Source organism: Hemibagrus wyckioides, linkage group LG01, assembly GCF_019097595.1.
Source record: "Hemibagrus wyckioides isolate EC202008001 linkage group LG01, SWU_Hwy_1.0, whole genome shotgun sequence".
NCBI classification, from domain to species: domain Eukaryota; kingdom Metazoa; phylum Chordata; class Actinopteri; order Siluriformes; family Bagridae; genus Hemibagrus; species Hemibagrus wyckioides.
Window position 1 is genome coordinate 30370780 of NC_080710.1, and position 16161 is coordinate 30386940.

At 38.3% G+C, this 16161-nt stretch overlaps 1 protein-coding gene across 2 annotated transcripts in view; it reads left to right on the forward strand.

Annotated features, from left to right (window-relative positions):
* trpc1 (transient receptor potential cation channel, subfamily C, member 1) overlaps positions 1 to 13363 on the forward strand; it is a 38012-nt gene extending 24649 nt beyond the window's left edge. For both annotated transcript variants that reach the window (XM_058392258.1, XM_058392267.1), the window contains 5 exons: positions 841 to 987; positions 8273 to 8463; positions 9190 to 9391; positions 9849 to 10043; positions 12907 to 13363. In XM_058392258.1, coding sequence (XP_058248241.1) covers positions 841 to 987; positions 8273 to 8463; positions 9190 to 9391; positions 9849 to 10043; positions 12907 to 13134 — 963 coding nt within the window. In that variant the 3' untranslated portion in view covers positions 13135 to 13363. The remainder of the gene's footprint in view (positions 1 to 840; positions 988 to 8272; positions 8464 to 9189; positions 9392 to 9848; positions 10044 to 12906) is intronic.
* Positions 13364 to 16161: the final 2798 nt, after the last annotated feature.

The following is a 16161-nucleotide window of genomic DNA, read 5'->3' on the forward strand; positions in this document are numbered from 1 at the left end:
TGGAGAACCTTACACAGAATTTTACTGGTTCAAGATCAATTTCAGCTGCTTTTTAGATGAACAAGCACTTCTCAGAGAACGGAAATGGGTTTGAGTTCAACATTTACTCTGAAGAAACAAACATTTCTGTGGAAAAAATAACTGTTTTTGTTTCTTTGGAACTTTTCTATTAATATATCTCCCCTAGTAGTCTAGGGGAAAAACAGAAATACTTATGCAACACTACAAATTCTTCCAGTCCTGAGTGTCTACTTTCATATGAGCTTCATATTAACCACCACTATGGAATGAGACATGACAAAGACACTCAATCATCGACATGGACACAACCAATCAGGAGGAAATTCCAAAGAAAACCTCAAATTATCAGTGAATCCAGATGTTTTTGAAATGAGCTAACGCACGTCCCTCCCTGTATACGCTGTTGCTATAGAAACGATAACGTATTAGAACCTCTTCGATGTGTGTTTAGTTACATAGCAATTCCATTCCTGACGCTACCATCACCAAATGTTCATTTACAACTTTTACAATTTTGTTAGTTCAGATTTTTCTGAAAGCGCAGCTTGCCTCGTTTATCCTCACCAGTAGAATCAGCTCTACAGTCTGAGTCTGTGCTGTAAATCCTGATCAGAAATGTTGCACTTTAGAGGAAATATGCCGCTCAATCAAGTCTGTAGTAATGCCTCGGATTTCTCCACAGATTGCTTCAGAAACAAACCACACAGACGTCACGTCCTTCACATTATCATATGCATCTTAGATGCATGATACATCGTAGATGATTATCATACAGTTGTATGTTTCCCACAAATGTTGTGTGTGTGTGTGTTGATTCAGTTCAAGAACATTCATTCTGACCGGAAAGACTGGGACGCCTCTCACCCCATCCTGGTGGCTGAAGGACTTTTCGCCTTCGCTAACGTCTTGAGCTACCTGCGTCTCTTCTTCATGTACACCACCAGCTCCATCCTCGGCCCTTTACAGGTAAACACCAACGGCGCTGTTTACACACAAGCACACACACGGCTCTGTGTACAGATAACCTCTACCAGCTGCGTTTACGTAAAGCTCATCACTGAAAAGCTTAGAAATCGTCTAACCGAATCCCAGGCTCCTGAAGCTGGAGACAGTTGAGTTGTATGTTCAGTTCACAAATTTATACACAAATCAAACTTTCAACAATTAATGACACAATGTGATGAGTGCTGCTCTTATTTCTTCTGAAATTATGACCTGGATTGTTGTTATTTTTTTTACTCTATTACTTTTTCTTGATTAATTTCTGAGCCTTAGATTTTATGAATAATTATTTCTCAGTTTTTTTTTTTGTTTTTATTAAATCGTTTTATCTTCTCATCCAGTTTTTAACCAGGTTTTCTTTATCACTTTGACTATATAAAGAAAACATATTTATTACTAAAAAAACTTTTACTTGCATTTATATATACCCAGCTGTCTCAGAATTCATGAGAGTTCGTGAGAAATAAAATGAGACAGAGATGAGAAACATGTTTTATTCAGCTTTTCAGCACAGGAATTGTGGTTCGATTACACTTTTTCAAAAAGTCTTTCGTCTTCGTAGCCGTGCTTCATCAGACCCGTTTATCCTCAAGTCTTTGGCTATAGAGCATTGTACCGTCTCAGACAGAACCAAATAAACAGATTTCCAGCATTCATGAAGACATTCCTCACGAAAATGTTTACGGCCCCAAACTAACAACTTCCCTTAGACTTGCATAAAGTAATAAGGGAAAAAAAGTGTTCCCTTTTCATCTTTTCTAAGTGTCAGATTCTGAAATAGAGTCAGAGATTCGGTTGAAATGTTTCCTAGAATTCCTTTAATTGCCTTTCTATTAGACTCGGATTCGAAGGGCTAGATCTCTGTACATACAGCAGGTATCCAGACATGATAAAATATTGAGCAAATATCAGCTTTACTGACTTTAAGCTAAATCGAAAATGGCTTTCTGTTCACTTTGTTTGCACTCTGCATATTTTAGCCTATCAGAGTTGTACACAATTCCTAGTGCCCTATACATATAAATGAGGCGCCGTTTTAGATTCTGCTTTAAGAAAAGTATGTTGTCTTTGTGTTGTATTTTATGAGAGAGAGAGAGAGAGAGAGAGAGATGGAGAGAGAGAGATAGATACAGCAGATTCAAAACATAAGCGTATAAAACGTGTGTAAGCGTTGATATAGCTACCTTTTTTGAAAAATATAGACGGAAGGAGTCTCCAGTGTCAGCACTTATAAGAGTCAGAGGTAAAAAGCTGTGTCCTTAAGAGGAGTTTACGTGACAGGACAAGCAAGAGAGAAGCTGGTGAGGGAACGACTGTTTATAGCTGCTATAATGTATATGATAACAGGACAGATCTTGGATGGATAAAAATGTAGAATAATGATGTTCTTTAGGAAAGATCTTGTTCAGAAGACATTTTAAAACTTTAAACACAACTATAAATGGATAAAAATACAAAATAGATTCCTGTGAGGAATAAAACTTTTGGGATTATTAATATTGATTGTCGATCATCGTTGATTGTTTCCCCATAACAGCGCATCCCCAAATGTTTGACTACTTACATGACAATTAATAACGTTTTTCATGATTCAGCAATTTTAAACGAAGTGGTCAAATCTACACAGCTATACATTCAAATAGATATTTGACCAGCTAATTCATCTGTTTGTTACTTTTATTTTGCTACAAGGCTAAAAAATGATTTGGAAATAGTTTTGCTTTCAACAGTGTAATGTTTCAGAATATAATTTTTACATAACAACTTCGGCTGGGGGTGGAATTAAGGCAAAATTGCCTCAGAAGGATTCCCTAGAAATATAATCCAAGATGGCCGCCTTCATGTGAGCTGTGAAGTGACACGGTGACATTCGGTTCTTTTTTATAGACTGTGAGCTACGTCACAAATCTAAGCACCGGAACGAGGTTTTGAGGAAAGTATTTCTTCTACTGAGCAAATTTCAGACACCAAACTGTAACTAAAGAGGAAATTGTGGTCATATCTGATGCTCAGCCTCAATTAGCCTTGCTGCCTCCACCATTTTGTCTACCTGTATATGCTTTGTTTTTACTTTAGCATCCTGTAGATGTGGACTGAGTTCTGCATATTTAGCTTCCAGAAATGTAACTCAAATCAGCAAACAGATGCTACCCTGTATGCATGATTCTGAGGTATGATTCTGAGGTACATGATTAGCATTTAGGCACCAGACAGACATCATTTAGCTTGTTGCTAGTGATCTTGCTGCATGTAAATCAGCGCTAGCTCACAAATAATTATTACAATCCGTCTGAATAGCAAAGCGGAGGAAAAAGCGTGTCTTTTTTTCCTCCAGTTTTGGTTACATAATTCCCACAGGACCTGCCTGATAACCAGATGGATTCTAAAGAATTCTGTCTCTTCTGTCAAAATCAATCCCTTCTCTTTTCTTTCTGGTCTCTTTTTCTCCAGCAGATCTTTTTAAGGTCACAAAAGAGCACGTCGACCTCTGGATATTCTGGTTCGGTGCGAATTCGTTGCATAAAATCTCTTTCTCGGTTGTGTACGAATACAGTCGAGCGCACTGTATGGATATATTCTGCTTTCTGGCTTTGAGTCACGTCATGCTGTTTTTGGATGCCGTGTTCCTTTAAAACAGCAGGTTAACTGTGTCCTGACTGGTGTGTTGTTGTTCTAGCCAGGACGGTTATTCTGAGTGCAGGAATACCTTTTCCATGCGCTCTCTGTTCTAGTAGACGAGCTCACGCCGTGACATCAGTGCTTGGCATTACAGCATGGAAATGTGTTCAGAAATATGGAAGGCATTTCTCTCTCGCACACAGACTCTATTTTTCATATTTGTTTTGGGACATTAAAGACGTTCAGACATCCAGACATTCAGTACCGTGAATCAGTACCATCTTTGCACTGTATATTTTATAGTTGAGTTTAACGTAAATATAATCAACCAGTGTTTTATATTTTATCAGAATATCACGTCCGTGTCATTTATTTAACCCCACTGAAAATTTAATTTTATTTATTTTTTAATTTAAAATTTAAATATTACAGCGAACTGTTTTTTTTTTTTTTTACCATTTTATTTTATAGTATTTTGTTTTATTTTATTTTTATTTTATTTTATTTCATTATTATTTTTTAAATTATAATTATTTTTATTTAACTGATTGATTTAATTTAATTGTGTATTGTAACGTGTTATATCTCCATGTTGAAACACCTTTTATATTAGGTTTGATATCAGGTTCTTTTTTTTATTTAAAAATTAACTTAGAATATCATGTGGTGCAACCAAACAGTACATGAAGAAAAAACTATTCAATTTTTAAATTATTTAAATTATTAACCATTGTAGAGTTTGTGTAAAAATGACTCTTCCTAGTGTCTAAATTGTGTAAGACATTGTAAATTCTTTTTTTTTATTGTTTATAAACATGCTGATAGAAAAATATCAGCGAGAATCAAGGGGAAGGTGTACAAGACAGTGGTGAGACCGGCCATGTTGTATGGTTTAGAGGCAGTGTCACTGAGACAGAGACAGGAGTCAGAGCTGGAGGTAGCAGAGCTGAAGATGTTGAGGTTCTCTTTGGGAGGGACACGGTTGGACAGGATTAGGAACGAGTACATCAGAGGGACAGCTCATGTTGGACGTTTGGGGGACAAAGTTAGGGAGGACAGATTAAGATGGTCTGGACATGTCCAGAGGAGGGAGAGTGAGTATATTGGTAGGAGAATGTTGGACATGGAGCTGCCAGGCAGGAGGAAAAGAGGAAGGAGGTATATGGATGGAATAAATGAGGATATGAAGCTAGTGGGTGTAAGTGTTGAGGATGCAGAAGATAGGGATAGGTGGAGAGAGATGATTCACTGTGGAGACCCCTGAAGGGAAAAGCTGAAAGAACAAGAAAGTTTATAAACATGGCCATGAAAGAATTTTAACATCTGATTGTTCATTAAAAGTCTGAAAACGATATAAAAACATCCAAAAACATAGATAGCGTATGCAGTTATGTTTCTCCAACAGTTCTTTATATCTGTGTTTTCTCCGTTTTTTTCTCATTTGACTTTGACGGGTTGTGCTACATGACTTTCTCTACAAGCTTCTCTTTAAACAAAACAGGCATCTACTTGGACCCCCATCTGAAACTTTGTGCTCAAACATCATTCTTAAGCACATTTCTTAAATAAATAAACAGCATTATATTAGTTACACATTTTAAGGGTTTTTTTGGAAAACTCAATCACTCAGAAATGCCTGGTCATTGCCATGTCAGGGTCATGTAAGGTCTTCTTTGTGATGTAATACCCGGCCCACTCTTTCTTAAAATCATGCCAAATTAAAAGTCTTTTGTTGTCGAACTCAGTCGAATTTTCTGAATGCAAAAGCTTTAAAATTATTAGCCTTTTTAATGGTTTACTCAAATTACACGTGCTGTCAGACGATCGCACCACCTGACCTATTAAAAAAAAATGAATAGTTTTTATTAAAATGAATTTTGATACACTAAACAAATTATGCACATAAAAAAGGATATTGGAGATTGATTCTAGAGGGGTTTTTTTTTTCCATACGTACAGTTACACAATACAGGGAAATTCTTCTCAGCGACTCCTCCAGCAACCTCTGATGTTGATCATGAAAACAAAGACAACAAACGAGACAAAACGTGCACAAGACGTGCTTCAGTGGGATGTATATCATGTATTAATTCAATTATTATCTAAAAAATATTGGATTAATGGAACACAAAAATAATACGTCATGTGACCGACCCTTCACACGACACGGAACCTTTTAGAAAAAACATTTCACCCGCAGAAAGACTTCCATGATATTTATTTACTTTTAGAAGCTGTAGAGAAATAAAGAAATGTGTATTTCAGTTATTTTCGTATACACTTGACAGACATATTTGGTTAATTCACAGGCTTTTGTATATAAAGTCAGTTGTACTTGTGTATTACTTTGACAAAACCTCTTGTCTGTTCTCTATAACACAGCATCCGTATGTCTTTTTTGTGTTTTCATCCTGCATTCAGACCATGGCCAGTTTAATAAACGCATATTTTCAAGCTGGCACACTGAAAAGAAAGCGGCTCTGACCAGATTAAACTCATTTCTTCAGCCGAATGAACTGTAATCGATCGCATGCTGTAGTAACACATGGTTGTAAAACCCTGACTGTCCAAAATATGCAGCGGTAATGAAGCGCCGTCAATAAAAACCCGACAGAATGCAGACGATTTGCACAATACATTTACTTTCTCATGGAAAAGAAATGAATGTGTGGGTCATTACCCTGGTGTCAGGTCAACTTTATTTATAAACACATTCATAACACCACAAGAACTGCCAAAGTGCTGTACAATAGAATTAATAACTCAATGTATAATTATACAGGAGGGGGAAACATTGAATAGAGTTAAATACCACAATAAGAGAAAAGCTAATAAAGATACAGAGCAAGAGAACAGGCTAATGAGAGCAAATAACAATAAAATATAATGGAATTAAACGTAAATGTGAACTCCAGGCTCCACACAACGAAATGGATTTAAGTATTGAACAAAGACGCCTACATGAGAAATTTCATAAAGGATGGATTTTTTACACAGCGCTGAACGTCTGTTGATGATAATGATCGTTCCTGCTGCGTCTCCATATCAGGACATAATCAGCTTTCCCTCATGCTGCTCTTCCTTCTGTTTGTTTTGTTGATAGTGGAAAGCTGTGTTGAGGATTAGTGGTAAATCCTGTAGTCATCCTGTATCTGGTGTCTGAACAAACCCCACTGGGTGTTGACTCAGCAGCCTTCCAGACGTTTTCCATGGAAGTGCTGTTTGCGCCATGTTTCCGTCCACCCCCAGCGACCGGTCACAGCTAAACGATGGGTTAAGATAATTCAAGAAATTCTGAATCATCTCTGAGTAAGTCTCTCCAGACTGAGAGTGAAGGAAGGGGTATTTGCATAGCCGGATTCATCGTTGGCGAGCCGCTCTGACCCTCTGCACTCGGCCATCTGGATATCATGCTACGTCACAGCTAGTACCCGCCGATGCTAAATCTGCTCTGCGAGAGATTAGCTATGGGAATTGCTCTTGACTCGACTTGTCTGTGACAGGAGAATAAATCAAAGGAATCGCAAAACGGTTCATTTGAGCCTGAATCTTCCACACGGTCCTCTGTAGAGTCAGGGTCCATGGCTTAGGTTAAATGCTTTCTAGGAAATGTAAGAAAGTTAAGCTTCATACACATCAAGCTAGCTCACACATACAAATCATTCATTCCAGTTAATTTCAGATGGTTGAAATTTAGCAGATGATCGATGATAGAAAAATCATATAGCTATGTAAAACCTGTAAAAGCATGTGTGTATATACAGTATGAAAGCCTGCAATAAGACTTCCATATATGAACTCGCCCATATTTCTATATAAGGACTCTATGCTTGTCCTATATAAGGACATGATATAAGTGTAACTTCAGAGTAAAAAATAAAGTTACCTTGAGTTTTCCTAAGTTGGCTTTGAAGTTTCAAGGTTAAGTTGAATGCAGTGACTCGTAAGTGTTTGGGTGTGAGAAATTGTAAGGAAGTAAAATATAATAGATAGTAAAAGCATATTATATATATATATATATATATAAAGCATTTCTTGCTGTATTCTGTATAATTAGAAAGGTTTGGACATGTTCTATTTAACAATCCCCTTTCTCTTCACAATGCCGTATTTAGTTCAAGGTCAAGTGAAAATATTAGACCACACCCATTAGGACAATTCCCAGATCAGCTCGATTCGACAGCAAGCTCTGGTTCTGAGCAGCATTTAATTGATAGAGAGAGAGAGAGAGAGAGAGAGAGAGAGAGAGAGAAACAAAGAGAGAGTTTCATATCGGACCAAACAAGGATGATTAATGATATCATCCATCAAAATATTTGCTTTTTCAACTCTGGTTTGCCCGATGTAGTCATACTTTGGAACACCCAAGTTTAACAAGCCCAAAAATAGCAGGTTTAAATGCTTCCTGAGCCGCAAAGCTTACAGTCGCCTGAAAAAACGCTTCCAGAATAACCCATTTTAAGGAGAGAATGCCTTCACGAGGCTTAATTAAAGTCTGCCTGAGGCTTAGTATGATTGCAGGTCTGGAAATGAATAATAGCTGCACAGTTCGGGTTTGAAGCTGTATAGATACTGGATTAAGTGTATAAGCTTTGTGTGTGTGTGTGTGTGTGTTTGTTTGTGTATTTAGATCTCAATGGGTCAGATGCTGCAGGAGTTTGGAAAGTTCCTAGGCCTGTTCCTCCTGGTGCTTTTCTCCTTCACCATCGGCCTGACGCAGCTTTACGGAAAAGACCAGAAGGATTCGGTTAAGATCATAGACAACAACAAGGACTGCGAAGGAATCTTCTGTGAACAGCAGAGCAACGACACCTTCCACACGTAGGTGGATGTTATCGCTTTATCCTAGTTTATTTAGCACTCAGCTAGTTTTAACAGATTAACCATAAAGTTATGGTACCATACCAGCTGAGGTGGGACATGTGGGTGGAGCTAAAAAAATAGTACAGCCTATTGATTGATTAATAGCAACCGAATGTATTATAGATCCAATTATTATTATAACAATGACTATATTTAAGGATTTAAATTTATTTACTTGCAACAATAAATATTTTCTGTCTCTGATGGATCCAAAAGCTGCTGTATTGAAGAAAATCAATCCCAAATGCATTTCTCTTCACTTGGTTTGCTCACTACGTAGGGTATAGCACACAACAGTATTAAACGCCCTACTTAGTGCACTACGTACACAGTGAAAAGATGTTTGAGATTCAGCCACAGAAAATGTTTGTTGTATTTTAATTGTCAGACACATAAATATCCTCCCTTTTTTCCTAGGATTTAAGTATTGGCACCCTTGGGTTATGGGTTTGGAAATATAATTAGTATATAAATATAAAACTTGATAGATTATTATCATAATATACTTCTTTGATGTCAGAGGTATCATTTCTTTCATTGTTTTGTTGTAATGGATCTTTCTACTTTTTTATTTCAAACTGCAAACCTATAGATCATGATGCATATTGGGTATTCTAGAAATACAAGTAAGTAGACGCTGGATCTTCAAGTCACTGTGTCTTGTGTGGTGTCTCTTCTCTTCAGGTTTATGGGGACGTGTTATGCGCTCTTCTGGTATATCTTCTCTCTGGCCCATGTGGCACTATTCGTGACCAGGATCAGCTACACAGAGGAATTGCGCTCGTTCGTGGGCGCCCTCATCGTCGGCACGTACAACATCGTGGTGGTGATCGTTCTCACCAAACTCCTAGTGGCCATGCTGCATAAGAGCTTCCGACAAATCGCTGTGAGTGAACGTTTAAGGTTTAGCTCTGTTCATGCTAGCAAGGCAGCAAAATCGGGTGATTATTGGTTGCCATGGTTTCAGCCATCAGGACATTTTCTCAGTTCTATACAAATTAGGCGTTACATGCATGGTTGGCTGTTGAGCATGTGGTCCGACTTTTCTTCACTTCCCTACTTTAATTCCTACCTGCAGTTACTTCCCATTTACTGTTTGACCAGGAAAAACTTCTTCCTGCCACACAAAACCTTTCATTAAATGTTTATAGAGACATTGCAGAGAAAAAGGAAGCAACAACCCGCTTTGGTAATCTAAACAATTAGCACATTATTTCATTTTTGTGTTTAAATAAGCAAAACACAATTTCATAGAAAATCTTACTTAGGCTAGAAAATGGAGGTCATTCTAACTGGGCCACATGTGCGCTCTAATCTGATGCCGAACTTTGTTTTGACTACAGAACCATGAGGATAAAGAATGGAAATTTGCCCGGGCTAAGCTCTGGCTCAGCTACTTCGATGATAAATGCACATTGCCTCCTCCGTTTAACATCCTTCCATCTCCGAAGACGCTGTGCTACTTATTGACCAGCTTGAGCAAATGGATCTGTTCCCACACGTCCACTGGAAAGATGAAGAGACAGAACAGCCTCAAGGTCAGTCAGTGCTGGAACAGCGAGAGAAAACAAAACTCTGGCAAGCTCTGATCTCGACTCTATTAGATGGAATTTATTTTTCTTTATTTCACCAGTGTGACACTTCTGGTAATAAGTATAAGATGGATAGATCGAGATGGGGTTGGAGTACACAAGAGGCAGAGGATGGAGAGAGTGTTTTCTTTTTATTAAACGCCATTTTTTTGTGCTATGCCTTTTGGCCCTCAAGTGCACAGCAGAAATAAATAAGTAAACACCAAACTAAAATCACAGCAGCATTTAATTTCAGTTCATCTCAAGTCAGGGATATTAAAATCCAATCTCTCTGACATCCGGCAGCCTTCTGAAGAGGAAAGGAAACAAATAAATTGGCTTCTGTAGACTATACACAGACACCCAATTGTTCTCTACATCTCATCTTTACATTCATTTGATAGATACCTTTATCCAGAGGAACTTACAGTTTATCTCATTTTAGACAGCTAAGTGTGGGTTAAGGGCGTTGCTCAGGGGCCCAGCAGTGGCAGCTTGGTGAACCTGGGATTCAAACTCCCAACCTTCTAATCAGTACTCCAGCACCTTAACCACTAAGCTACCACATCTCCAGTGCCCCGGCTACCATTTAGTGTTGTCCAAAACGGCTTTTTTTTATGCAACCATCCAAACAACACCCCTTTTTCCTCTATGTAAACAAGAAGAAGCCCTTTATTTGTCACATATACATAACAGCACAATGAAATTCCTTCTTCACATATCCCACCTTTGGAAGTTCGGGTCAGAACACAGGGTCAGCCATGATACAGCACCCCTGGAGCAGTGAGGGTTAAGGGACTCACTCAGGAGCCTAACAGTAGCAGGCTTGAACTCTGCTCCATAACCCAGAGCCGCAACCACTTGAGCAACCACTGCAGCAGCACTGAGTAAATAAATTGTCTAACATTCCACACTTATTTTTTGTTCTTCGGTTGAATAAGTACATCATCCAGGTACCTGAAGTGCACTTTTTCTTTCATTATGAACACACGACTCACTATTTGCGCAAGTATATGATTTGGGACAGAATCTTAAATCCAAAATATTGTAAGTTAAGAAAGATTTAAGTGTTTGGTGTGATTCTTTCATTTTTATAGGAATATTTTACGTTGTTCTGTTTTTTTGCTTTGTGTTTCCAGCATTCCAGATGAATGGCTGAGAAATTTAAGGCCAAGGAATTTGCTGTGCTTGTTATAAAAAGAAAAGAAAGAAAAAGAAAAAATGTGCAAAAGCATGGAGCTTAAACTGGATCCCTCTTTTGGAAATCATCCTCTTTCTGTGGTTGCTGAATGTTCTTTCTGATTTAATTATTTGGGTCTGGTTTTCAGGCCAGACCAAAACAGAAAATGCTGAAGGTCAGTGAGCGATGGATGGATGGCTGGGTGGAAACAGACTTCTGCCGATGCTTACCAAAAATTCTATTTAGCTTACAGTGAGTGAAAACAGGTGCAGCTTTCTGATCACACACTCTTAAAAAGGAATGGTTCTGTATAGAGCTTAAAATGGTTCTATCACTTGCTTCATACACCGATCAGCCATAACATTATGAGCAGTGGCAGGTGAATTGAATAACACTGATGATCTCCTCATCATGGCACCTGTTAGTGGGTGGGATATATTAGGCAGCAGGTGAACATTTTATTCTCAAAGTTGATGTGTTAGAAGCAGGAAAAATGGACAAGCGTAAGGATTTGAGCTTTGAGTTTGACAAAAGGCCAAATTGTGATGGCTAGACCACTGGATCAGAGCATCTCCAATACTGCAGCTCTTGTGGGGTGTTCCCGGTCTGCAGTGGTCAGTATCTATCAAAAGTATCCTTTAAGTCCTGTAAGTATGGAGACTCCACCTCGCAACTAAGAGGATTTAAAGGATCTTCTGCTAACATCTTGGTGCCAGACACCACAGCACACCTTCAGGGATCTAGTGGAGTCCATGCCTCGATGGGTCAGGGCTGCAGCAAAAGGGGGACAATAATAGGCAGGTGGTCATTGTGTTATTCCTGATCGGTGTTTGTAGAACCCCAAAACTGTTCTTTATATCTCTAGAACTGTTGTTGTGTTTATGGAAACGAACCCAATGTGGTTCTTTAAATCCAAGATTCTTTTTAAACTCATTCTGGGCTTCATTATTATTATTATTATTATTATTATTATTATTATTATTATTATTATTATTAAATACAAATTTCAACAAAGAAATACAGCAAATACAAACCCAGAATAAATGTATTTCAAAAAACACAACAAAATTGTGTTATGAATGAAAAAATTAGTCTATAGTTTTGCTAACAGTGAAACTCCTCCCTTTTTATTGAAGTGTTTCATCATTTCAGTTTTTCACAAATTGAATCAACTTCTTGATCTTTGACCACACAGGGTTATGTACATAGAGATAAAAATAAGTAATGGCACCCATTTCACCTTGCACAGTCTCTCAGTTGGAGAAATGTTGTATATAAAATTGTCATCATTCTCTCCAAAGCTTTTCCATAGAACCATTTTTGAAGGGAAAATCCAAGTACATTGGCCAAGTACTGAACCATAGGGTTTTATAAAGAACTCAATAAACATCATTTCTTGGTTCATGGGTTTGAGTGTGTGCTCGGCTAAAGGGATGTGGTAGTTTAGTGTCCAAGGTGTTAGACTACTAATCAGAAGGTTGTGAGTTTGAGTTCCAGGTCCACCAAGCTGTCACTGCTGGGCCCCTGAACAAGGCCCTTAATTTGGCAGACATCCTTAACCATAATAACTTATAATTTATCTCATGTTATACACCTGAGCAATAGAGCTCGGCGTTCCTGTGAGTTTGATCTTCATCATGTGGTTTTCAGGAGTGGAAGAACCTGAAGCAGAAAAGGGATGAAAACTACCAGAAGATCATGTGCTGCCTGGTGCATCGTTACCTGACGTCCACACGGCAGAAGATGCAGAGCACGGACCAGGCTACGGTGGAGAACCTCAACGACCTGAGGCAAGACCTGTCCAAATTCCGCAACGAGATGAGAGACCTGCTTGGCTTTCGCACATCCAAATACGCCATGTTTTACCCCAGAAGCTAAAGCCATGATCCGGAAAATTTGCCGTCTAGCATGCCTGGAAACGTTTCTTCTCCTAATTTTACAGCAGGGACATGCTGCAGTCCTGAGACTGGAATTCTATAATAATGTATTTATTCTACACGGAAAGCCTCCAGAACTTAATGTCTAAGACTCCGACTTGTTTTCTAAAAAGTGTCTTTCTTTTGGACAAAAATATCCAATAAAGTTTTTTTTTTTTTCTTTTGGAAAATGATGCGCTTTTATTTTGTTTGGCTTTTCTTCGGAAAAAAAAACGTCGTCTTTAGTAAGCGCTCCAGGGATTAGACAGAAAATTCCGGATCTTTCCAGGTTGATGTTCCTCATGGTGTGATGTTACGCATTCAGGCTTTGAGACACAGGTGAAATGTTAGGAATCCCGATGAGAGGTTTCTCATAAAGATTACGCTCCATCTAACGCTATGACAACCAAACAGTTTGCTTCTAAACCCTCAGGAACGTCTCAGAGTTCAGTGTGTGCTTTATAAAGCCAGTAAAGCTGGGTCTGGAGAGTCTGGTTTATGTTGAAGTAAAAAAGCTTTCTTAGTTTAAGATACTAATTTTAAGAAATCTGTAGTTTAAGGTTAAAATATGAGAAAATGTTACTCATGGTTCTCTACTATACTTTAGATCTCTAAAAATAATTCAGTTGTATCTTTGTTTATCAGGGAGAAGAATTTTTAACAGGGATTTAAATTCACAATATTAAACTATTACTGGACTACTAAGTATTATGCCGTCTAGATGGATTATACATGTATGGTGACCAAGAAATGCAGAAGACAATAACAAATCAGAAAACACATGGACAATTCAGACAAATCGGAAAAGGTAGGTATAGTTAGTGAATGGAATTCTTACCGCTGATTGGACGAGAAATCTGTCACTCAGGATATACAGGAATTACAGCTAGCTGCTTGATTGGTGTGTGTATGAACACAGCTCAGCTCTTATAGCGCTCCTTACATCCTTTAATCTGGAATAGTTTTCTCCTGCGTTCTTCTGGTGTGTTTTTAGAGATCACAAACTAATCTTTATGCTACGCTACACTATCAGTATATCCAAAATCACGCCATATGAACGTCCTTCCTCACAGTAGCGCTGAATGAACTCCATTTTCTTATACAGATATAAATATATATGTTTGTCATTTTCTTTGAAAGATTTAAAGTTGCACTGTCGAAAGAAATGGTTTAAAGTGAAGGCAGAACTCTACACATGTATAAGAAATAAAGTTAGATACATGATTTCCTACTTCTTGTATATCCTGAGTGACCGATGTCTCGTCCAATCAGCGGCAAGAATTCCATTGGCTATATACAGTGGGCATGAGAAAGTTTGGGCACCCTTGATCAAAATTTCTGTTAATGTGAACAGTTAAGCAAGTGGAAGATGAAATGATCTCCAAAAGATCTACAGATGATCTACACATTCTCTTTATATTTTAAACAAAATCATTTTTTAAAATTTTCATCTTTTGCATTTTTAAAGTAACAGAAAAGGAAAAGGGCCCGCAACAAATGTTTGGGCACCCTGCATAGTAGCACCTCCTTTGGCAAGTATCACAGCTTGTAAATGCTTTTTGTAGCCAGCCAAGAGTCTTTCAGTTCTTGTTTGAGGGATTTTCGCCCATTCTTCCTTGCAACAGTCTTCCAGTTCTGTGAGATTTTTGGGCGGTCTTGCACGCACTGCTCTTTTGAGGTCTATCCACAGATTTTCAATGATGTTTAGGTCAGGAGACTGTGAGGGCAATGGCTAAACCTTCAGCTTGCACCTCTTGAGGTAGTCCATCATGGATTTTGAGGTGTGTTTAGGATCGTTATCCATTTGTAGAAGCCATTCTCTTTTCAACTACAGACGGTGTTATGTTTGCTTCCAGAATTTGTTGGAATTTAATTGAATCCATTCTTCCCTCTACCTGTGTTACCCCGTGCTGCAATACAACCCCAAAGCACGATCGATCCACCCCCATGCTTAACAGTTGGACTGCTGTTCTTTTCATGAAATTCTGTGCCCTTTGTTCTCCAAGCATACCTTTGCTCATTGCAGCCAAAGAGTTCTATTTAAACCTCCTCGATCCACAGGACGTTTTTTCCAAAATGCATCAGGCTTGTGTAAATGTTCTTTTGCAAAATTCAGACGCATGAGAGGTTTTCTTCTGATGACTCTTCCATTAAGGCCATGTTTGTGCAGGTGTTGAACAGTTGAACAGTGTACCACAACTCCAGAGTCGGCCAAATCTTCCCGGAGGTCTTTTGGAGTCAAAAGCGTTGCAGGATTCTGACTTGCTTTTCTAGCAATCCTATGAGCAGTTCTCTCTGAAATTTTTCTTGGTCTTCCAGACCTTATCTTGACCTCCACTGTTCCTGTTAACTGCCATTTCTTAATTCCATTCCGAACTGAGGAAATTGGTACCTGAAAATACTGTGCTATCTTCTTATAGCCTTCTCCTGCTTCACAGGCGTCAATCATTTTCATTTCCAGAGTGCTAGGCAACTGCTTAGAGGAACCCATGGGAGCTGATTGTTGGGACAAGGTTAGAGAAGTCTGGGTATTTATAAAGCTTTGAAATTTGCATGACCTGGCCTTTTCTAACGATGACTGTGAACAAGCCATGACCCTATGCTTAAAATTTTGCAAAAGGGTGTTTCATGTTTAACTTTATGCCTTTTGGAGATCATTTCATCTTCCACTTACTTAACTGTTCACATTAACAGAAATTTTGACCGGGGTGCCCAGACTTTCTCATGCCACTTCATAACTATATAACTATACCTTTTCTGGTTTGTCTAAATTGTCCTTGTGTTTTCAGTTTTGTTATTTTGTTTTGTCTTTCTCGGCCACCGTAGTATTGTAATAATTTCTAATATCCTTCTAATACCCTCAATCCTAGAAAATCTATTCATTTATAGCACTTTTTCATTCTACAGATTCTTCATTCTGATTGGTCATAATGAGTTTATAGTTTTAGTAATAACAGCTACTTCACTAAGGCTTAGATAGATAGATAGA